General features: G+C 39.4%; 1 protein-coding gene across 2 annotated transcripts in view; it reads right to left on the bottom strand.

The window, feature by feature from the left end:
• ALCAM (activated leukocyte cell adhesion molecule) overlaps nt 1–25,835 on the bottom strand; it is a 117,558-nt gene that overhangs the window by 27,283 nt on the left and 64,440 nt on the right. For both annotated transcript variants that reach the window (XM_072333299.1, XM_072333291.1), the window contains exons 2-3: nt 6,565–6,665; nt 3,853–4,072 (exon numbers count right to left, since the gene is read on the bottom strand). In XM_072333299.1, coding sequence (XP_072189400.1) covers nt 3,853–4,072; nt 6,565–6,665 — 321 coding nt within the window. The remainder of the gene's footprint in view (nt 1–3,852; nt 4,073–6,564; nt 6,666–25,835) is intronic.

Genomic DNA, 25,835 nt, shown 5'->3' with positions numbered 1-25,835 from the left:
CGTACATCTTCTTATTTACTCTTTATTTTTTTTCTTAATGGTAAAGACCTCTCTTAGCTCGCTAAAGTAGAGGATCTATCAGTGTTTCCATCATAAAAAAAGTACTTTCTAGTCACTATATAACGCTTGTTAAAACAAGTTGGCCTGAAGCCCGGAATGCTTTTTTTTTTTTTTTTTTCCTCTAAAAGAGACAGTTTTTCTCACATTTTTTTTAAAAAGTGGGGAGAGACGAAGTGGCAAAATAAATCAATGTTTCCACAGGCAAAGAAAGTCTCCGCATTGTAGCTGTACTGCTTAAGAAAGAGCATGCATTATATACATTCACACGCTGAGACATCTTTAACCACATCAGCTTACAGAACCTTTTTCCCAGACTGAGCTCCCTATGAAATACTGCCAGCAGTCCCATCCCTGGTGAGCTTCACACCATCATGCCAAAATTTCAATGTAATTATGATGTTACTCATCTGCAGGTGTACTACTCCTGCTGTGGCATAGATAGCAAGCCTACCTATTTCCTCAAAAATTCATTTGCTTTGTGTGTGCGTGTGCGTGTCCACACAATTGCACTGATATCCTTTGCTTGGAAGACTATGCCAAAATGGAACAAGAACAGCCGGAAAGGGAAATGAAAGGCAATAAAAGGAGTTGGTTATCTGACATGGTCCAACAACTTGCTTGTGGCAAAAAAACACCAACAAAAGCAAAAGAAACAGCAGATGTGATGCACCAAAGCCATCACAATGTCCTCAAAAGGTTAACGGAGCGAAAGATATATATGTTTTTAAAAGCCATGTTCATCTTTATTTCCCTTTTCTTAGTTTTAAAGGGAAAAGGTCAACTTATTTCTGCAAGAATCCGTCAAGGACAAAGCATTTTTATATCAATTCAAACAAATTAGGTTTTACAAGACAATTAACAAGCCTTCTGGTTTAGATTTTCCGGTCCCATGCACAGGCACAGCTGATTTCCTGTGGTAGTTGCCAGATGATCAAATCACAAACCACACAGCCTTCCACATCTTTCCCTCCTTGCATCTCCCTTGTCCCTCAGGACAGCACTCTGTGGCCGTTCAGGAAGACCTGTGCTGTACTTTGTAGCTCCTGGCACCCTTTGCCTGAAGGGGATCAGAGGGCTGCCATGTTGTGCCCATTGCCATGCAGTGCCCTGGCTTCTGAGCACACACCACAGCTGAGAGGCCTGCTGCCAGACCTCCAAGTCACAGCATGCACACCAAGGTAATTCACTGCACAAGACTAATGTTGGCATGTCACAGGATGAAATTTGAAGCTTAGCAGCAGCAGGGCATACTTTGGTCGGTCAGCAACTTCAGTGCAGTACTCATCTTTTGGCTGAAGAGCTTGCCAGGACAATCTACAACCCTGCACAGGCATTGCAACTGCTGGGAAAACGCTCATGGCCCACACCAGCTGGATTTTTGGTGTGGTAGGGCAACAGCTAGTGGCTGCTGTGCTGCTCTGCTCTGGAAACAGTGGCCACTTAATTCCAGAACAAGATTCTGACAGAATCCATCTGGAAAGCTGGAAGAGCTTGTTTGAGTAGTCCAGTGAGTGTGACTAGCAGGTGGGAGCTGTGCAATGAGCCATTCCGGCTCGTTAGTCCTGAGCTAATCAGGTAGCAACAGCTGAGGATGTGACAAGCTCCAGTGAAACCCAGCTTCAGTAAAGCCTTCTGGGATACAGCTGAGGTTTGGTTTATGAGAGTTTGCACTATAGCAGCTTAGCTCTGCATTTGTGGTTCAAGGAGCTTTGAAACTCCACTGAAGAAACAGAACACTTAAACTCCACTTAGAAATGCCACTGAATAAATGAAGCTTGCAGGCTACTGTTAACTCTTTCATAATTAAAACAAACAAGTACACAAGCAAGCAAAAGCAACAAATGAAATCCCCCAAAGCAGACACGAGGAAGTTAAATGCACAAATATATTAAATAAATATATTCAATAAAGTTGTGAACACAAAATGAAACACTAAAAAGGTTATTTTTTCTTGTTGTGCCAAGTCTGCCGCATTATATATGTGGCATCCTCTACTCTTGTTTTTCTCAATAAATAGTATCATTCTCTATTAGTATTAATGCAGACTATAAAATACACAAGCTGTGCTCCATGGCTGAGTTAGCATTGTCTGAATATTTAGTACAGTACACAGTAATTCAAGCAGTAAGTATTTAGTTCACCATACACCACTGTCTCATCTACATATTTACTGCTGTGCAATAAGTAAACATGATCATTCTTTATCATTTCCTTTGGAGCACTGTGCTTACTGTGTGTGCACTGAGACCACTTGCCTCTGTCATCATTAATTCACTTGTTCTTGTGGTCAAATTCCAAGTGAAACAAGGGAAATGGTATTACGGTTGGCTATCAGTCTACTTTCACACTATTTATGACACTGACAAACTTTTGCCAAGATAACACTGAAGTCTCCTTTCTCCCAGAGAAAATCCTAGGACTTCCCTTCCAAAGCATATTCTTGTATGGTCTGTTTGAAACTGCCCATCTCTGAAAGCAACAGTTCTGATGACATAGACTTACTTTGCCTCTATAAATTGGTATCTGAAGAGCAGCAAAAACCTAAACAAGCCCTAGAAAAATATTATAAAAATGACAACATCCATTACAATTATAGGATGGCACATACAAACTCTGGTTTAGCCTCAGCAGATCTGAGTCCCTAAAGAGGAGCAATGTATGTCCCTCCATGAGGTGGTTCAGATTTTGAGGGATTATGTTCCAGAATCACCACTGGGAATAGCTCAGGTTTGCCTGAGAGTTCAGAGCAGGACTGCTCTGATTCACAGTGCCAATCTGCCACAGAGCACACAGTCTTTTGGCTCCTTTTGAGTGCACCTAAACCAAAACATGCTTCAGAAGTTCACTTAAAGCCTCCCACCAACTGACATTCAGGGAACACTAGGTTTAGTTCAAAGTAAAGTTCCCCAAAGGTGCTGTTGCTGGCTTCTCAACACCTACAGTTCCAATTCTGTGGTTGCTAATCTGGACACATCCAGGACACTGGAGACCACAAAGAGACCAGTTTTTCCAAGACTAAAATGACCCAACAGTGCTCACAAAGGTGTAAATGCCACATGGCTCTTTCAATAGACCAGATGTTTTGAGACTTTCCAATTTGACTTCAGTAATCAAAAACAGGAGGATCTTCAGAAGCTGCTAAGAAAGAAGCCTCAGGAAGTCAGGCTTCTTACAGACTTAGAGCTTCACTTCTGACAAAAAAACAGAAAAATAAAACCTCAAACACATTCAGCTCTCTTGAAAATCTCCACTGTGATCCCTAGTTTACCAAATGTTAATAAACTATGCATCTCTTCCTTGCAGAACTGCACCAGGGGATAGCAGCTGGCTTTTCAGCTCTGCTCTTCCTCATTCACAGGTCATGCCATTGCATACTGGCTGCACAGAGCTCCTGTAAATGTCTCAGCTAATCTAATACTTCAGAGCACACACAGTTAATGCTTCTCTCCTGCAGAAAAATTCACTCAGAGAACAAATGAAAAATAATCAATGCTAATTTTACATTTTTCATTTCCAAGGCCAAATGACATCACGTAAGTGAGTCATTATCAAAGTCTAAAATTCTCTTTGAGCCAGCACTTATCATGAATAAACTGTAAGTGCAGGCAGTCCTGTTACGTAAATGCTACCACTAGATTACATTTTTGAAAGCTGCAGAAATTTGCTAGTCTTAGTAATTTCCTCAGCCAAGCTTACTTTCTTGGCTTTAATCTTCCCCTTAAACAAAAGTTTCCTTAATTTAAGATTCAGATGCTGGGGAATGCTAACAGTAGTAACAATGAGATTACTTACTGAAGACTTTGACTATCGTCGGCTCCTCGGAAACATCATCTTCTGTTACTAGCATACATACAAATCTCTTTTCATCACTGATTCTTGCATTTTTGATGGATAATGTATAGTTTTCTGAAAGACTCAACCTGTCTTTGTAGTCTGGTACATCGTCATACTGTACATTCTTTTTTGTTGATGATCTGAAGGCAATAAATACTGGAGATTCGTTCGGCATTTCCTATTAAAAAAAAAAAAAAAAAGAAAAAAAAAAAAAAAGGACAGACATCTTTATTTTGCATGAACACTCAGGTTCACTTTGAAGTCCCAGAATATCTGGAATTGGTACAAAGCTGTAATAAAAAATAATATTTTTTTTTGCTGATTAATTTCTGCTGTATGAGCAAGAAATTTGGTGTCAGATGAGAGCTAGGCTAAGCCATCTCCTGCACACATTGAGAACAGCATCAGCAGTAGCAATTTCAATCCTTTGGCTCAACTGCATCACAACACAGGGCTTTCTATGATCAAGGCTGATGGTTTTGGCACCATCTGACTCTCTGTATACGGAAAAGCCATCTGAAATAGAAGCATTAATGAGCTAGGCTCAAAAGCTTCAGTTTCCTTTTTCATGATTGTTTTACATATTCATATTGTTTGCCTGGGACAGCCAGACTTTGTTCAAAATGCAGGATTTAATCAGGCATAACTGTCTATTTTATTCTAAATTAGGTTTTAGCTTCTTTGTTTTTAAAGGCCCAAGAGTTTGTGGAATAAGAATATGCATACAATCAAATATTGTTATTTATGCATTTTAGGATAATCTGAAAAACTTCATTTTCTAGACTTCTTCCCTATATAAATCAATTGCCATCCTGAGAAGGAATACAAAATTGAGAGCCTTGCACAAACCTACCATATAAAAAATTATTTTTAAGATAAAGACAAAAGTACAAGCTGAGCTGTGCAGGATTCAATTGCCCCCCTGCACAGAGAAGGGACACACAGTGTCTTCCTTTAAGTAGGGTGAGGTGAAAGGCTAAATCCCACTCTATGCTCAACACTGTGCTGAGTGCTGGAAAACGTTTTAGGTCTCTTTAATCCCTTGCACCTTGCAGCACTGATAGTAACAGTGCTCCCAGCACAATATCTCAGCTTGACTGCAGAGCCCACAGAAGCGCGGCAATGCTGTGACAGGAGATGAGTGGTGTCAGAGCCAGGACAATGAGCAGGAGACAACAGCTAACTTGAATCTTAAATTCCATTATAGTCTTCTTCTCTTTTCCACTTCCAAACCCTGGATTATTCCAAGTGTCTGTTGCAGAGGAAATAAGGTATTGCCTTGACTCCTTACAAAAGAAGCTGGCTGTCAAGTGCAAATGAGCTCCAAACTATTTAAGCCTAAATGGGGTTCCCAGTTCTTCCCTTGAAATAATCACTGCCAAAAAAACAAAAAACAAAAAACAAAAAACAAAAAACAACTAAACAACCAAAACAAAAGACCAAGTCCACAAACCAACCAACTCCCTTCACCCTAAAAGCCAATGTTACCAGAGTGGGAGCTGCCCTGGGAGAGAGGAGTATCAACTTCCCTTGTTTGTACATTGACTATATCAACAATTTCATACAGTCACAGTTTTGTTTTTTTAACATCAGGGAATGTCCCTTTCCATCAGCAGCAGACAGTACTGTATGAAATTGTCCACACACTTAGAACAAGTGGTAGCATCTCCTTTTGATGACTGGTGCTCATCATTTGGTAGCTAAGAGCAAATCGAATGCATGGGAAAGAGATGAATTTTTCTTTCATCTATCTTCTCACCATCATTTGCATCAGTCTTCATAGAGGTAGACTTCTCCCAAATGACATCAGAACAGAAAAAAACATTGCAAAATGCAGACTTTGCATCTTCTAAATGAATATATGACATAATTTTACTAGTCCTTTTAGGGAAACATTCTCCGCAGACTTGTGACTTTGCATTCCAAAACTGGTTTGCAGAACAGGAACACAAATGTGCAAGTTCAGTAAATGCTGCAAATCTGCAGCCATGAGGGAAAGAGGCAGGGGGGTGAGATACTAAGTATACATTGTACATTGTTCTGCCTTAAAATATGCTAGTGGATACCATTTTAAAAGAGAGGACTACATAATTTTAAATCCAGTGTCAGAGAAGAAATCACCTGTTACTGCTGGTAACAGCAGAGCAAGAGAGGAGATTTAGATCAACTTGAAGAAGCAAGGGAAAACAAGCAGGAGACCACTGCAACTCCACTAAGGTCAGCTCTACCCTATTCACTGTGCATAAAATACACTCAGCCATGAAACATTGCTGTTCAGACAACTATCACATCAACCAAGCATGGGGACAGCATTTTCCGAGGGATGAAGCACGCCCTGCCTGAGGCAGCTTGCTTCAAAAGCATTCAAATGTACAGTGGTGGCTCTGTCAAGCAAGTGAGATGCCACTGGATAACATGCCAGATTTCTAACGCAGGTTGGCAGACGATTCCCCAACAATTATTTCTCTTGAACAACGATACTAATTTCTTAATCCTCTCATCTATATTTGACAGAAGGGATGGGGATCTAGCAGTCTCAGAAATGCAGAAACAAGTGACTTTGTACACGAGGCAGAAATCCTGTGGATTGAAATCTTTGTAGACTCACACACAAAAAATACACATTTTCTTATACGAGCTCTATTGAATAAAAACCTAAGCTATACTTACATATTTCCATTTTCCAAACATCAGACCATCTGGTACTTCTAGACGACAAGGCATAGTAATAGTGTCTCCATATACTGCATTGACTGTATACAATCCCAGAGCTAGAAGAGAAACAGAGAGAAAAAAAAAAAAAAAAAAAAAAAAAAAAAAAAAAAAAAGGAAATAATGAATGTGTTCTCTTGACTTTCAATATGTAAATATTTGGTTCACAGCTACTACAAAAGAAATGCCATGTCCTTTGTAAGTGGTTATTTTCCAGCATATAGGATTTTTCCCCAGACCTCTAAGAAAACAGGATTCCTGCCACTAACTCAGGTCACTTAAACATCACACCCTTTCTCAGCCCTTTTCATGCTGCAGCCACTGGGAGCCAAGAGAGTTTTCCACCAGCATTTCACTCGTTCAGCTGGATGAACACATACACTACAATCAGCATTCGTGGCTATTGTTCCAAACTCAGTATCTGAAAAGGGAAATCCCCATATATTTATTTTCCTTATCTCAGAAATTGGTCTCTTGTGCCCAGAGAGGTTATGTTGCAATGTCCTGCTGTGGTGAAACCAGCAGACAGGCATTATTCTGACTGCTGTGCTACACTATGCTGTGAAAACTGGAAAAGAAAGAAAGAGAAAGAATGTGCTATTTAAGTGCTACATTTCCTTAAACATGGGGAACAAAATAGTCTCTTCATGGAGGCTCTGGAAAACTGAAGTGAAATGCTTCCATGAATTATTTACAAATAGCTTTTTAGAAACCTCAGCACAGTGTTATTGTGCTAATGCACACGATTCACAGGGTAGAACTGACCCACTTATTTTTATTTTCATTGTCCAAGACATGCAGACTGAAAAAAAATCAACAGTCCCTAAAGTGAAAAACTGTAAGAACGCAAGGAAGTTTAAAGCAAAGATGATACAACTCAGTGAATTCACTGCGACTTCACTACACATCATTGCTTTGCTTCCATCTTTAGCAGTCACCCCTGCTCTTGGAAAAGCCAAGAACTCCTTAAACCATAGCCCTACCAACATGCTACTGGGAGGTTCTGGTTTGGCCTCCAGTGCTCACTCACTGCTAGAGAAGCCTTAATGAAGAGAGAGCAGTGAGCTGCTGGCTGATGCAGCCCAGGCTGAAGAAACACCCAGTCCTTTGTAACAGGCATTTATTGTTTTGGAGATTCAGCCCTTGCTTGTGCTGGAGAACGTGCACAGTAAACCTGTTTCCTGACCCGAGCAGAGACCCCGATCTGTTCACAAGTCCCGAAGCAACAGGGACAATCTGGCAATTCTCTTGCCTTCTGCATACATTCTCCACAGGAAGACTTTGTCATAGAATTGCCTTTTTCATATATTTTCAAAGAACCAAACACTGAATTCCTTACCAACATCTTAGATTCCAGAAAATATTTCCTCATGTGAGGACTTCAGTGCTCATGGTTAGCAGCAGTCAGCCCTCACTGTCTGTATCACTGTGGCAGCATGGCTGTTCTGCACTCTCTGTGGCAGTGCATAAAGAAATACTTGAGACCTAGATGACATCTCACAGCAAAGCAGAGAAACAGTCAAGCAAGCTCAGGATTGATAGACCAGAGGAATTCAGTAGGTAACAGTTATGCTGGCACATAACAGTTATTTCCTTCATAGTATGCAATATCAATTAAATGACTGCTAATCTTATTTGGTTTGTAATTGGTCACAAACATGTTTTGGGTACATAATTCACATTATCAAGACTGCATTTTCTATTTGCTACAGTTTGCCAAGACCAGCTGTTTGCTACACTGAAATAGAGTTGGTCCACTAGATGGCGCTGAATAAGTGCACACCACAAACGAAGCAAAGATTTGTGATGGAAGCAGCTAACTTTAACGAAATAGGACTGATGTTTCATGAAATCAAGCTGCGAATGGAAATAAAATTCAAAATGGGAACAAATTTTCTCCTCTTGACTCTCCTTTGCTCTGATCCTCATTCTGATCTTCAAGAGGGTGACCACACAACTTCAGCTTTGCAGTCTGAATCCTAATGCTCATTCTGACCAGAACCAGCAAACAGTCCTTTTTCATTCATCCATCCCATGGGTGCAAATTTATAAGAGAACTGCAAATACTTATTCCATTGGTAACCATGTTAGCACTCATTCAAATTCCAGGCAACGCCACCAGCAATTTGAAATTCTGCAATGGTATTTTGCATCACATGGAAAACCAGAAACTGCTCCTTCTGCTAGCAGATACTCTCTGTCATTAGGGGAAAACAAAATAACCCTGTGGGATCTGTAAGACTGTTCTTCACCGTTCTCTCCTAGGCAATCATTTAACCCCTGCAAGTTGCTAAGGTAACAAGCGTACACCACCAAATACCCCAGGAATGTGAATGAAACCGCTTCTGGAAAGGATTTACGTTTATAGCATTCAGAGCAGGTAATCAATGAATGCCCTGATAAATGGAAAGCCTGGCCTTTGGTTTTAGAAGAATTCTTTCATCTAAAATGTATTCCTTCAAATGGACAAAACCCATACAAAATCACGTCTTGCCATAAATTGTCAAAATTAAAACCATACTGTTTTCTAGGAATTTTTTAACAGAACCAGAAAAAGATGGGCTTTACTTAAATAAAAGGAAACAGACTTTAAAAACATACAAAAGGTCCTGTAACAAAAAGTCCACCCTTTTCTGTAACGAAAAATCTAGGGCATGTGAGGAGTGCATAGAAGTTGAATAACTGCAAACTTTCACAGCAGGAACTGCAGTAATAACTGCAAAACTACTTTGCAAAGCTATACATTAGAAAACAAACTAACAAAAGCCTCTCAACAAATTGAGAAATCTCTTTTTGTAGCTATTTGATCCATTTGCAAATGGGTGGGATAAATAGGAAAATAGAAGAAAACGACTGCTTAACTACAAGATGATTCTTACCTTCCCCCCCTCCCCCGACCCCCCAGATCACTTCCAGCTTGTTTGAAGGCAAAGAAAAAGGGACTTACAAATACAAATTGCCACATAACCTAACATCACACAGGGTCAGTGTCACAGCCCTTGTATCTCATTAACTGCAGTAGGGGGCAAAAGCAACTGTAGGGGATAATACAACAAGAGGTCATTGGCCACCACTCCCTGCACTTCTGATACAGCTTTCCACAGCTAATCAAGACCTTAGCCAGCCCCTCCATGAGTTTCCGATTTTATCTTCTAAAATTTAGCCAGTGTTTTTGATAACAATGCTAATTCAGAGGCAGGATCTCTTCCCGCATATACTAGACAAAGCTCTACTGAACTACATATAAGTAGTCACAGCTACATTCTGAGTGAATCCAGATGACTTCCATGCCCCTTCTTTACATCCTGGTCCGTGCAGGCTCAGGTGATTCTTTACTCATTTCCCCTTTGACCCAGCACTGAAGAAACTCCCCTTTGAGCTCGATTAAACCTTCCCATGTGAGTTCGAACAAGGGAAGAAAGTGGCAGCATCAGAAGGTAATTCAAGTCAGGAAAGATCCCAGCAGGACACTGCTAAATCAAGATTACTTTTGCTGCTGGTGCTATTAATTACAGTGCTTTTTACTGCCCCACATCAGTACTAACCGGCATCTCCTTTTGTCCTCCTCTCTGCATGGCCTGGCTGAGGGAGGAACTGAGCAGTTACTACCCATAGACTTGGGTGACAAACCCAAAAATCTGACTAGTTGATCAGAGGCTTAGACGGCTGTTACTATTTTATTTTAGATCTTCATCAAACTGCATGATATGTCACACTTTAGAGTAACTATCAGTCTTTAGAACAAGAGGGGTCGTATAAGAGAAATGGACAGAAGGTGAATATTAAGAATAAAAATAAAAAAATCAGGAAACTGATTTTTATTCCAACAAAAGCCACAGGAAGCGGCACAGATATTTTCCACCTCTTTCTTCCACCTGTGAATGCTTTTCTTGCAAGAAACCCACCTCTGAGTGCTCAGAAATAACATTTTTAGACAAAAGGCTGTTTTAAGATCCTTTTAGACACAATATTCACTAGAGACTATGAATCTGTACCCCAAAACTATGACTAGCAGATCTAAGGCCAAAAAACACATCTTCACCTGGATGCTCAGCTGCCTTAAAGTGCAGCTAACATCTACTCAGTAAAGTAACAGAAACCTGGACAAACTGAGCCTCCCTCAACACCCAAGTCCCACAGTTTGAACGATGCTTTACATGTACATATACATCTTATATTTTCTTTCTATACCTGATTATTTACTACTGATGCTTCTGCAAGGTCCAGCAGTGATGCTTTCTGTTCCTTTTCCTGGAGCACAGCAGCAAGGTCTCATTATTTCAGAACAGCAGGATATGCTGGCCATGACTGTTCTTCACAGCTCTCAGCAGAAGCTCTGCATACTAGTGGGCAGAGGAGGTCAATTCACAGCTTCCAGAATGGATGTGTCCAAAGTAAGTAGCTATTATATGTATTTAGTGCCTACTTCAGAAAGCGACAGTTAAATTTGGCACTCCAGATCTTTACTTGAGATTCTGCACTCCAGCTAGCCCAGGTTACATTGTGGGCTAAAAAAGATTTGCCTAATGAAACTAAGATTGTATTAAGTTGCTTATTATCAACTCTGAAGTAGTCACAGATGTATTTTTCTCTCTACCTTCCTTTCACTTCCTAAGGGGTTTTCAGGCATACAGCCATACAGAGGTCCTTTTGAGCATCCTTTTATGTACCACCCAGAAGGCATCAGTACTTCACAAAAACAGTAACTGCATGTTCTTAAGATCAGAAAAACACCTTTTATTATCAGTATTTTATTCTACTGACAAAGCAGTATTTGAATGACAGGTGGGTGTAGGTACATTGCAAAAAGTATTAGCAAGAGCTATCCAGCACTGAATGAATGAAACAGGACTTGACAGAAGGTACTTCCTCTCCCAACTGGTGATGCCAATAATGTTTTATACAGTGCTTTTAACTCTGAAAAATATTTTACATTTAATTACAAGCAGCATTTAGAGAGAAAATTAAGAGAGTAGCCCTTTGCTGAACTCACTCAAGTATTGTGTTTATTATGGATGGGCCAAGAACTGGGCACAGTGCTGCAGATGTAGCCTTACCAGGGCTGAGAAGGATGACCTCCCTCCTGGCAGCTTCTCATCTTATCTAATATAGGTTATATGAACAGCATATTTCTTTTCTAATTTATGTACTGAAACAAACCCACCCATTTGGTGACCAAGCCTTCAAAAGGTCTTTTAGTTTCAAGAGAATCATCAGCATTACCCAAGATGGAAACTAACTATGCACGAACATACCCAGAAGTATTTAATGTAACATACTTTTAAAACAACATAACAGAACTTGAAAGGTTTCTTGCTCTTTACCACATCATTTCTTCAAAGATTTTTAAATTCTGAATAACATTAGAGTGCAGACAATTTTAACACCAAAGGACAAAAAAAATCCTTTATCATCTCAGAAGCACTGGCGCAATGGACGGCAATTACCCTTTGGAAGCCTCAGTACTTGCTTGAGCTCTTTGAAGATGTGAAATAACTGAATGGGAATGCACATCCTTTTTTTTTTTTTTTTTTTTTTTTTTTTTTCTTCCCTCATGAAGACCCAACTCAAAACATGGTTGTGATTTTGAAAGATGCTGAACTTCTTTTTTGACAAGCTGCTCAAAGAAACACCTACACGGCTCTAAAGATACAAACTGTAGAACTCAAACAGGATCACTTATGTGCTTAGTGCTAATTTTGGAAAGAAAAATTGTAAATTAGGGAGATGGGATTTGTCACCCAGGAAAATCAAGATATCAGTCAGTACTGATCAGGAAACAGGCAGAGTATGTAATATTAAGAGATACTGATAACACCAGAGGAGGATAGCACCAAACGTCAACAGACTTCAAGTACATCTGTATATACAGCAGTATTGTTCTTAAAACATCAGAGGTTTTCCTTATAAAATTGGGTAAAATTCTCAAGTAAACACATCAACACTTCCCATGAAGTAGAAAAAAACAGAACACTGAAAAATTCATAGCTGTGAAAAGGGTGATAACAGGCTTATACTTTATCTGGAATCAAATCATAGAGGTTGCAGTGGAAAAGTTGTACATGGCATGAGATCTTGGGAGAGATCTTTTGTCTTAAGCCAGAAATTAAAAAACAAAGCAAAACAAAAAACCAAGTAATGTTAAACCTTCAAAATGTTGTCAAGCTGACGCAAATTTCATTTTGTCATTTCACATCCTAAAATAACCCGGTCTATATGATTTGAAAATTCTCCCTCCTCTGGACCCCTACGCTTCTACTTTTCTCACATTCTAAATAAACCACTTATAATCTTCCTTATCGATACAAATAGACTGGCTATAACTAGAAATTAGCTCAGATATTCTGCCATACGTGACCCACGTTGTACATTATCAACAAAGAAACCTTCCATTTCTGGTCAAGAGAGCAGAGGCTAATGCCTGGTATTTTGCCCTGCATTTCATCCACTCATGTTTTCTATTAATTAAGCTCATCTTAAGGGTGAGTACAAGACTGGGATCCCTCTGTGTTTAGGTAGAACAATCATACAAAATCCCAGTGAGCACTTTAATCACAATTTTTGAAGTCCTGCAACACAGCCATGTTAAGACTCTGGGTGGTGCATGATTGTTTGCAAGCCAGACTCAACTGATACTTATTTCACTGAATATCCAGCTGCTTCACTGTTTGGGCAGCTATTTTCCGCACCTCCCACACCTGAGTACAGCTTTCCTGTCTATATGCTCTCTTCATGCAAGCTTCACTCATATCTTGATTTAGAATGATTTTAATACAATATTTTGGGAAGTTCGAGGGAAATTTCCATCAGCAAGGCGGAAAGTGGCATACTTCCAAGGGCAGATGGCTTTGTGGAAGATTCTACAGCATGCAGTTAGAGGGTTATCATTACTGTGAGCTTTGCCTTCGTGCGGTTTACACTGAGCATTCCTCTGAACATTTATGCTGTTACCAGAGAATGCACAGAAGAAAAGCTTAATTTTGAGTGTAGCAAAACTCCTAAATTACTTACAAATAATTATGACTAAGAAACTTTGTTAATTTAGGATCTTTATATGCATTAGGCAATGATCATGACAGTAGTCATATAAGCACCCAAACATTTCTAGAATATTTGATAGGCAAAATAAATTTGCGCATATTCAATGCACTTAAAATTCAAGTGCCCCTTATTAAGTAACAACAATAACGCATTTAAAGTAAAAAGGACACTACTTTCAGAGTCATCAAGCTTTGAAGCTACATACAAAAACTGTTCCTAACATTAGCGCCTGCAAAGCTTGAAATCGAGTAGTTGAAAGCTCAGCAAACAATGCAGAAATGCACTGCAAAATGAATTATCTGTATCAACACACAAGCCTTCTTACTGTTCCACATCAGCCACTGTTCCAGCACACAGCTCCAAGAAGACAAAGGAAACTGCCAAGAGCAATAGCATTGAATTTGGACCAGCAAGGCTCTAGTTTGCTTGGGAGCAGTAAGTGCATCTTTGCTTTTTAATCCAGTCCCTTTTAAATTAAGAAAGCCCAAAATCTACTGAAGTGAAGGAAAGAAAACCCATGCACAGTATGGGACAGCAAAATTTGATCTCAGTGGGAAAGTCCTAGGCTTCCTTCCACGAAACAAACACCCCACAAAACATTACCTGTGATTTTAATGGCCTTCTACTGACACTATCTCACAGCAAGCTTTAAGCTCAGAACAGTGTCACTCTAATTCTGGATTTGTGGGTATAAATTTACAAGTTCCTTGAGTAAATCTTACAGGTTTAAAAAACTGCATATATACTGTAAGTAGGAAAAAGTGTGGTGTAATTCTAAGCAAATATCTTCAAACATGACATAAGATAAAATATACCTACTTAAAATTCTTGAATTAGCATAAGGCTAGTAGAAATGAAGCTTCCACAAGAAGCTGGTGGAATCATGTTAAAAGATAACATTGGCAAGTTGTTATTCAGAGGAGGGGGTAGGATGGCCAACACATCTTCTAGTAGGTTCTGTTTAAGATGGAGCAGTGAATAAAAGAACTGATTACCTGCAAGGTTTATTTTTGTGTATGCGCACATAGGCTTTTTTTTTTTTTTTTCTTTTTAAATATATTGGGAATTTGAAAATTATTTAAATGCTCATCAACATATGGTGCGATTTCTTTTATTTATTTTTTAAGTATTTCAGCACATCTGTCAAGGCAGTGAGCTGTAGCTTACCAAGGTTTGATGATACAAGCTGTCTGCCAAGAGATGAGCAGCAAAATGCAGAAAAACAGTTCCTGAGTCAATACTGCCAGGAGTTTCAACTTTAAAGGATACAACTAATTGGGTAAAATGGAATCAGCAAAGCCCCTTCAATGTGATGAAATTTCTCTGCCTTTTTAAGGTTAGCCTGTGATTGTTCCCACAGCATCCTTCTCTTCCGCTTCCCACCAACCCTTCCAAAATGCTTTTCCATTTGCTGAAACTACTCCAATTATTTTTCACCTTCTTGTTATGCTAATCAGCAGTGTTGCCAAGTATTCAATAGCTTAAAGGGACTTAGAAGTTTCTATTAAGTTAAATAAAATCTGTAGTTCAAAAATAAAACCTAAAATGCTCTAAAATCCTATTTTGCCACGAATCCTTTTTTTTTCCCCTCTTTATTTTTTGCTTTTATGTATTTTTTAAAAGGCCAATAGAAAGTGTACTAAATTAAGCTCTGGCCCTCTTACTTCTTCATAACCTAATATTGACAGTCTGGATCAATATACCCACAGGCTAATAGAGCAGGAAAAGCATATAATTTATATATAAATGCTGAATAAAAGGCTAAAAGCATATGTTTTTCATATCAAAATTATGAGATATTTTGTTTTGGTGCTGCAAAAATATATTACTCTGCCATCCTAGATTTTAAGTCAATGTCAAGTTAGCAGCATAAAAAAGAAGATGCTTTGAAGGAGGAGGCTGGACTTGGCCTCTTGTGTCCCCCTCTCCTTGCTGTGCTTCTTCACCATGGGGAGAAGCCCTGATAAGGAGGATGCAGTTGTGGCTGTGCTGAAGATCATCATAGTATCATATCATAGTATCATAGTATTGTGCGAGTTGGAAGGGACCTTAGAGATCATCGAGTCCAACTCCCGGGATTCGAGCCCTCTGTGTAGCAGAGCGGCACTTCTACCCCCTGCTCCACAGGGGGGGATTCGAACCCGGGCCCCCTGGTGTTGCAAACGGGAATTCTACCGCTGCGCCACCGGAGGCACACAAAGATATTGCTGTGCAGGTAGCAATGACAACCCAAACCTACTGAATCCTTCATGGAAGTGAACACAGACTGGTTCTCATCTCATGGCTCGGATTTTGCTGCACTCAAACATGAACCTCTTCCCATTGGCCTGCACAGGATCACAATAGTGAAAAGCAACCACAACAGTGCAAGGAGTGGCCATTCCTTTCCCACTTGGTCAACTACTGTTCCTAGGAAGGTGCAAGTCCAGTACTGTGCTAAGGCTTCACTGTGATCATCATTTAATAAAAAACGTGAGTAATGCACCAAAGTCCCTGACCAGGGTGCTCTTTCCTAACTATGGAAGACACTGGAAAACAAGTTTCCTTTCATCTACATTATGGTCCATGCATTTTAGCAAAGTACACACTACAACATCTATGTGCAAGCACCACTTCTACGTACTCCCCCTTAGATTTTGTTCAGTGAAGACCCATAAGCAGAAAGGACGACAAAGAACAGATGCCTGTTTTGTTTTGGGTTTTTTTTTAGAATCTACACTCAGAAAGGTATGCTTTAACTCTTCCATGAAAGCAAAGAGAAAATAAGCAAGTCCCCTGCATTGGAAAAGTAGCCTGTAAGTATCATTATCTCTCCCCTGGGATCAAACAGAAGTGAGAATGCCTACAAAAGTCACAGCATCAAAAGTCGTCTGATCCTGAATATACATATTCCCCATCAGTACATGGAAGAGCTCCATGGTCATGTTCACGGTGCCACCAGCAGCATTAAAGCTAGCTGTTTTCCCCAATTCTCTGCACCTTTTCTACTTCCACTTTAGTGAAAATAGTGTGGTTAACATACCTATGGTTTGGCAGATACAGTTAACAAAACTACCCATTCTTCCCTGTATAAAGGTACATAAAAGGTATTGAACTGCTTAGTGACAACTTATGAACCATTAATATTTTATAAAATATGTACTCTATAAAACATGCACGTTTTCCTTAAGCATGAAGGAATTTCAAGAGTAAATTAAAAAAATAAAAAAATAAAGCAAATCAGAGGAACACTTTGCAAAGTATGAGCAAAAGCATATATAAAGCAAAGACCAGCTTAGTTAAAAGCAAACAAAAGCAAAGGGAAAGATTAGCAATTATGAGAAATAATCCAACATAAAGAAATAGAAAAATTAGTAGCAGCTAAATCAGTGCCGCTGCAGTTCTTTTAAGCAAAAGAATCATGACAATAGGCACAGCTTTTAGACAATTTTCTGCATCCTGTCTACATCCTCCTTTTGGGAAGAGGTACACCCCTTCTTCCAGTCTCTTGGATATTTTCCCATTGAAAATTAGTACCTAACCTAATATCAGTAATCTTTATTTATATGTTTTTTGTTTTTGTTTAAACCATACTTGTTCCTCTACTTGAAATCATGGTTTGCTCTGACAAGTAATCATCAAACAAAGAAAAAGGACTTATCTAATATTTGGACTGTTCCATATTTGAAAATCTCATTCCTATCACTATTAGGGCATTTGCTTACTCATGCAAATCTGTTCTATGGTTTGTAACCTCATTCTGCCATTGGCTTGCTGTCTGGTATCAGCACCCTCCTCTACAGCAAAACAGCCTTTTGAGAAAGTAGAGCATAATCTATTTGGAAAAGGCATCATTTTGTCTTCTCTTTCTTAAACAGAGCTTTGAAGCATTTGCAAAAGCCGTGACTGCATTGATTCATTAACCATCACTTATATTCCAATAAAATATAAAATATTTAGTTAATAGAAGTTTGATTGGCAAGTTTCAGTCGCATAGGATGCAACTCCCCCCTGACAATGCCAACACAGCCACCTGAAGGAAACTTGTACAATGTAGTGCTCTGCAGCACTTCCATTCTACAGTCAGACTTGCTAATCTTGCTCTGCTTGCTGCTCTTAGTAATGCGTATTTACAAATGAGATAGATTCAACTAGCAGAACCAACCACAACCTGTCAATAATGTGTACAGGTGTTTTGTTTTTTTTTTTTTCCTGTGAATGAGCTCATTTACGGTGAAAAACATGAATTAAACACCACCAAAAAAAACCCACAAACACAAAAACTCACATTAAAAAACAAACATCTTAGACCTCGCTGCTCAAAAGGGCATAGATAAAGGACGAGCTTATCCTTCCATAGCTCTGTGTGGATTGAATAAGATATACCTGCCATAAACAGAAAATGTCCAGTGAGTGGCAAATGGAAAGTTTCAGTTTCCTGTGCATCGCACATCTCTGGTTCAGTGGAAATCCCCCCAGCTGATGAAAGGCTTTTACCTGCTACATCTGTTTTCCAATTGCGTTCCCTACTGATAAGGGAGATGACAAAGCGACATAGATGACATTAATACAGCTTCACTGGAATCATCAATGGGTCTTTGTTACCTAGAGACAAGACCTATCATTTTGCTGATGGCACAATAACATAGGTGTGAGGGGGGGGGGGGGGGGAAAGCTCATTGAAAGTATAATGTGATAAATCCTTATGATTTATGCTAAAATAAGTGACTGACAGTTCCTTTGAGGCCTTCTTTAGATTTAATGGGCTCCTAACAGACACAGCCTTTCAAATTTCACAGATGCCTGTAGTCAGCATTGGTAGTGGCAACTGTCTGTTGCTGAAGGAGGATGAGCTGAAACAGATGTGCTCTTCCTTTCCAGAACAGGAAAAAATCAGCAGCACCTTCATTTCTGAAAGTTTTGTCTTTGTCTCTCTTTATTGGTATCCTGAAAATGAACAGGTGTGCAGGAGCACAAACTGATGATTGCATGAAGTGAAATATTACATATTACATGCTCTTATTCACTGGTGAAATATAGATGCACCGATAACAAAATATGTAAGGCTGGTGTGAATTCCATTCCTTTCACTTCCATTTGAAATTACTTATTTGAGGAAGAAATGATGATTCATACTTTGGTCTGTTTCAACCTTGTATATATTAACATAAGAGCATGTATACATAAGGTAGCATCAGATGCCATAATAAAGAATTTACACACAAAAGAAAACACTCTTAAAAAAAAAAAAAAAAAAAAAAAAAAGAGCTTAAAATATTGCTTCATATATAAAACAAAGCTGGAAAGGACCACTCATTTGCAAGTCAAATCTGGTAGATTAGCTGACAGTGTTAAATGATTTTCCAATATAGCTTAACATATAAGGACTGTCCACTTATTCAATAAATTGCTGTAATATAAGTCACAGCTGCCCACCAGAGAACACCATAAAAGGCTAGAGAGCGCAAAGTATCATTCCTACTCATTTTTTATCAATATATGTTTTACCTTCCAGAATTTTAAACTGCTGCCATTGCTTTCTGCCAATACAGTGTTGCTATTAGGGTTACAAGCAGCAGCACGCACTGTAAGGGCTATTTTTAGTTTACAAAGAGGTATTAAATATTTACTGGAAGCATTGTGCAAACAGAAATAACACAAGTTCAACCTTTCAAGTACTTATGCACATAGTTATCTTCAAGAACAAACAGTTCCACAACATGAAGATTGGTGAGCAAAACAGTAAAATTATTACTAGAAAACAATTATGCTGAATAGGATTCTCCCAGTTATTACAAGTTAGGGTTGCCGCTTGGGACTTCAAGACAAGATAGGATTGCCGCTTGGGACTTCAAGATAAGATAATGAGAGGTACTAAAATAACAGCCAAACAAACAACGAAGTCAACTAACTGCTCAGGGACCTAGCCCATGTTCAGAGCGTTGCAGAGCTCTTGAAAACCCTTGAGAAGCCACTGCTTTTTCCAGTGTAATCCCAATGCAATGAGCTCCCCAGCCCCAGGTAAAATCCTGCCCAGAGCCTGAAAGAAGAACATTAGCAGCCTCTATATACACTGCACTGGCTTTAGGGAATGTGTTTGTCACATGACACAAGTTCTGACATAGCACTGAATGGTATTATCCTGGGCAACCTGATCTAGTGCTTGATCTAGCAGTTGGCAACCCTGCTTACGGTAGGGGGATGTTGGAACTCGATGGTCTTTGAGGCCCCTCCCAACCCAAGACATTCTATAACTCTATGAAATGATAGCAACTGCACAGCTAGGTTAATTTACTTTTAGGTTTTGATTTCAATTGTTGCAATTCCTTTGGAGTAGCCAGCCAAGTTAAGTGCATAGCTTTCCATGCAGAGGGGCCATATTTATGCCATCACTGCAACTCCATGTAAACACACATCTTGGTCACTTCAAGTGAGGCTCCGCTCTGAAGATCAGTCAGGAATTCCTTGTAGAGAAGATGTTTTTTACTTAACATGATAACTTCTGTTTCTCATTATGCTCTTGTAAACTGCATTAATACACAACTGCACTTGCAAGTATAGTTCAAGATGATGCTCTGACCTACACAATGTGACCATAACTACCAATATCCTCATCTAGACACTGCTGTTGTCAGTACCACTTCTCCCTGAGGCGGGACACAGAAGCCAAGTCTCTTGAATTGCCATTTTGATTCCCTGCAGAAACTTTTGAGTACACAACTAATTATTCATTTTTAGATACTAACAGTGCATTCAGAACACATCTGTTCTCCAACAACCACCAAAGCAGCACTGTTTGTTACAGAATCAGCATCACAGAATTGTAGGGGTTGGACCTCTGGAGATCATTAGTCCAACTACTCTGGGAAAGCCAGTTTTCAACAACAGGTCTCACAGGAAGTTGTCTAGGCAGGTTTTGCATATCTCCAGAAAAAGACTTCACAGCCTTTCCAGGCAGCTTGTTTAAGTTCTCTCACTCTGACAGAAAATAATTTCTTCCCCTTGTTTGTGTGGAACTTCCTGTGTTCCAGTTTTTGCCTGTTACGCCTTGTTCTATCACTGCACACCACTGAAAAGAGCCTGGCCACTTGACTCCTGCTTTTTAGTTAATTTATAAACAGAGAACCCCTCTCAGCTTTCACTTCCTAAGGCTGAACAAGCCCAGGTCTCTCAGCCTTTCATCACAACGGAGATGCTCCAGCCTCTTCATGATCCTTGTAGCCCTCTATCATTGGTGAACTGGGAAGCCCAGAACTGGATATAGTATTCCAGATATGGACTCACCAGGGCAGAGTAGAGGTACAGAAGGTATGTTGGCTAAGCCAACAAGCTGCTGACATGCTAGGCTGGAGTAGATCAGCTGCAAGAAGACAGAGCTTCTGTGCAAATCTTTATACCGATGCAACACCAAGTAAACAAGAGGGGTACCTTACTACTATCATAGGAGGGACATGAATCACTTTGTGCTTTATGTGAATAAAAAGCATTTACAGGGCAGCTGTGGACCTCACAGCTCTCAAGTCTGAAGGCACTCAAGGCCCATCTGCCTCCAGCCCTTCCCTACCACAGCTGGGCTAAAGGTACCTGGCAGCAAACACCCTAGACAGAACAACCCTGTCCCACACCTGCTGTACACCACTGCTCAGCTTCCAGAGATGACTGACAAGGAGCAACGACCTACCCCAAAGACAAAAACTTGTTCTGTCTTTTGTAAGGAAGCACGATGATCTCCTATAGTCTCCAGCTCCTGTAAAAACATACATTAATTAGCAGACTATTTTTTTTCTTTTTCTATCTTTCTTTTTTTAATGCCATTATACCTAATTATTCTGAAGAAATCTTGAAAACTCATTATTGGTTTTGGAATCCTCTCTCTTTTTTTAAAGCCAGATGGTGCCCTCCCTGAAATACAGAGGGTAGAGAATTATTTATGTGAGCTCTGACCACGTGTGAATGGCTTGGGAAATGATGTACGTTTTTAATGCCCTGATCCTGACAGCAGGCCTTTTTACCCTAAATTAATGGGAAACAAATGCTGCATAGTGAAGACAAAAATGACTTTGCAAAGTTTTATCTCTTAAAAGTTGTTTTGTTTAAGAGACTGGCATCCGCTTGTCTGAAAGAGCAGAGGGACACCACGACACGTGTGCACTCATGGCCTGTGCTTGCTTTGGGCTGTGTGGGCACCAGGGGGAAATAAATAAATAAATAAAAATCAATAGTATCAGACAGAATAACCTAAGCCACCCTCCAGCCAAGTGGCTGCTGCCTTTATTTACTCACAGATAAAAACCAGCTCTTTAGGCTGATTTGCTCCATTGAAGCTGTGAATGTGAGCCTTCAAAAATAGTGCTCTGGATTGTCTTTCCAAAAGAGGTCAATATGAGCCTAAAAATAGGAGCCTGCGTTTTCTAGTTATAGATTACTATTTCCACTGGTGAATCTAAATGTACTTTTCCACAGACATAACTGCTACAGTGTTTGTTTTAAAGCAGCAGAACTCAGGGCCACAAAACACAACACTATGCCCACAGCTGTGAGGAGGGCTGCCTGCTCTGGAACATCAGAGACCAGTAGGAAGGAGCTACAGATAGCTGGCACAAAGCAACTATGAATCAAGTGACAAAATACCTGGCTGCAGTGTTGTGAGAGGGTTTCAGCAGCAGCATTCATGCTATGCCCTTGGCAATATCCTAAAGGCACTGTTTAATGAGCATCACGCCTCAGTTTGAGACTGAAACACCAAGAAGCTTCTGAAGTTGGTTCACACCTGAACTTGCCTTCTGTGCACCAACACTCCAAGAATTACTTTTCCTCTCTAGACAGTTCATGCAAGAATCCAGAATTGGCTGCAGTTTTGAAATGAGTCCAACATAAAATTAATATCCCTCATAGCTGTTTAAAAACAAAAACAAAAACCAACCTCATTATTTTATTCTACAATCAAAATAAGGCACCTTAAATCAAGCTGAATGTATCCGAGTACGTTTTCATTATCTAGATTTATCATAGGTACATGGCATTTCTTTCTCATTAAAATGCAATACGAGGCATTTGGTACATATAAAAATATGAAAACATATTTTCTGCTCAAAATGACTAAAACGTGATAAAAGCCCACTTAATACTTCCCTTGCCTTGATGTTTTCAAGAGAATACCATATGGCCTGTCTGAATCCCTCAATAAGAGACTTCCCAAATTCAAAACTAATTTTACTTGGCAACTTCTATTTTAGAAAATGAAAATTTCACCACATATTTTAAATTGTCTTCTAACAAAATGCCATTTTTTGGCATAAGCACAAGCAAATTTTTAAACATTTTTCATTTTCATCTGTAAAGGTAAGTTCTTCCGCTTTTAGAACTGATGGTATTATTATTATTTTCAGAGACAGTATCAATGCATATTATTAATAAACTATTATTCATCCATGGTCCCGTGCCTCCTTTATCTCTCATGATATTATGCACTCCAAAGATACGAAGTCTGTAGTCATCTTTCTTAAACAGCTGTACAATAAAAGAAAAGACACTGTCTTACTGAAAATACTTCTCTTCTAACAGACACTGCAGCAGAAAACAGACTGGCAGATGCCAAGCAGTGTTTGGCAAGATTACAGAATCACAGGAGTTGGAAAGGACCTCCAGAGATCATTGAGTCCAGTGCCACTGCTAGAGCATGTACCCTACAGTAGGTCACTCAGGTAGGCCTCCAATGGAGATTCCACAACCTTGCTGGACAACCTGTTCCAGTGATCCAACATCCTTACCATACAGAAAATCTTCCACACATAATTACAGAACTTATGTTCAAGTTTTAGGCTATTACTCTTTGTCCTATCACTACACACTACTAAGAAGAGTCTGATCTCATCCACTTGCCTCCCACCTCCCATTACATATTTATAAGCATTTATCTGACCTCCACTCAGTCAGGCTGAATGGACCCAAGTTACTGATCCTTTCCTCACATGGGAGATGCTCCAGGCCCTTTATAATCTTTGTGGCCTTCGCTGGACTCCTGCTAGGAGATCCTGCCTTTTTTGAAGCGGGGAGTCCAGAACTGCAAAGAGTAGTCTAAATGTGGCCTCCAGGGTAGAGTAAAGGGGGAGGATCACCTCCTTTGACCTGTTGGCCATTCTGTTTTCATGCACCCCAGGAAACCGTTAGCATTCTTGGCCACAAGAGCACACTGCTGGCTCACGGCCAACCTGTTGCCCATCATTACACTCATGTCCTTCTCTGCAGAGTTCCACCCCAGCAGGTCAGCCCCTAACCTGTACTGATGCACACAGTTAATACTTTCAGTTCAATTGCCCACAGTCCTGCCGTAGAAGACCATCCTTTCTAGGACATGTCTTGCAGACCAACCAAAGGAAATCAACAGCTAAAAAAGGCTTTTCTGTGTTTATATGTCCAAACGAAATGCAGTAAAATATTCTGAATTAGTCCTGGATTTTGCACCAGGCAGAAAATTCTTTATATCTCATGATGTGATGTATACAATGTCTAAAACAGAAATTACTATTTAGTTCCACTTCAAAGAACAAAGTGGTTTGCCATCATACGATGCTTTTGTACTCCTAAAAATAACGAGGATTTAGTTAGCATGACACCTACTTTAGATACGTCAGAGGTTTTTCTTTTCACCTAAGGAAAATGAAGCTCATACAATTGTGCTGCTGTGGGTGCCCCACAGGGAGCCAACCGGTTAGGAACTCAACAACCTAAATTAAAGTTCTATAGAGAAATAAGAGGTACTTCATTCCCAGAAGTGTCATGAACTCAGGTAGGTTAGGGGGAAAAAAGAAAAAGCATCCAGCTGAGAAAAAGGCAGCAAAACAGGTTACCAGAGCATTCACCCTGTTGAGAAGTTTCAAAAGCTCACAGTAGGAGACAAGTTTCCACCATAAACTCCACTTGCTTTGTCTGCAAAGGACCCAGCAAAGGGCACATAGCCATGCAAAAACAGACATTATTAGATCCACTGACCCTCATTTGCTTGGTTAATTCTTCACACCTCTATTTTCAGTCATTCCTGAACAGAACAGTCCACCTGCACTGCTCTCAGGGAGGGATGTAAATGGAAATTTTCTAACAGGTGCAAATAGAAAGACTGTAGAGATACTAGAGAGCATCTGTCCCCACCAATACTGGAATAAAGTCAGCAAGCTAAAATGAAAGAGGTCTGCAAACCCCTAATAGACCAAGGTAACTACAATTACCCTACTTTCTACCGCCAGTTATTATATATACACGTTAGCATACTATTCCAGATCAAGTACCACTTCATTAAAAGTATTATTTGAAAACTGGAAATTTTTGCCCTTGTAAACATCTCAGATATTGCAGTAAAAAATAAAAATAAAAAAATCCAACACATGGCAACATGCAGGGACAAGAGAACAGAAAAGAGGGTCATCTGCCTGAAATATGACATTTAGTAGATGAAACAGACATGATGTATCAAGGCACAGTCCTAACTAATCTTACAGAAGCAATTCTAATTAGGTAGGAAATTAAGAACATTTCCTTTCAAGCAGGCTGAAAGAACAGTGGATTGATTTAAATCAAATAACTGATTTTAATCATAGATTTAAATCAACCAAGCAGGACACCTTGATTTAGATCATCAACTTTAATCTTGTACTTTTTAACCTTTCTCCTAATGAAAGCTCATTCATTTTGTTAGCATAATGCTGAGAATTGTAAAAACCAAATACTTACATTTAAATGGATTTAAAAAATAAATAAATGATGCTCACTAAACATTGATGCCTTGTGACTACAAAGCCTGAGTTATGCTAAATGTTGTTTCTTTCTTGGTGGTAGTTTTTGTTTTGGTTTTCAGTGTTTGTTTGTTTGTTTTTTTACAGAGTTAAAAGGAATGCATTTTAAAACCATTCAAATTTAAAATAAATCTTGAAGGTAAATTATTTTAGAGACTGTAATAAATTAAGGCCTTGAAAAATATAAAAGATTTCAAATTAAATTTGTTCTAAAACTTTCCAGGCAAAACACTCCAAACTACAACATTATAGACTTACCTACCTGTGTTGAAAAATGTTAGTCTGCAGTAAAAGGTCATTCGATGTGATTAACTTCATTATCCTTATACTAATGACCACATTATTGAAAGATACCTACCAGCAGTATGAATCCTGATACTAATCAGCTTTCTTTTAAAAAATCCATAAAGATTTCAAGAT

Source organism: Excalfactoria chinensis, chromosome 1 (assembly GCF_039878825.1).
Source record: "Excalfactoria chinensis isolate bCotChi1 chromosome 1, bCotChi1.hap2, whole genome shotgun sequence".
Taxonomy (NCBI): domain Eukaryota; kingdom Metazoa; phylum Chordata; class Aves; order Galliformes; family Phasianidae; genus Excalfactoria; species Excalfactoria chinensis.
The sequence above is the reverse complement of the archived record's forward strand: the minus strand, read 5'-3'. Positions and strand labels throughout refer to the sequence as shown.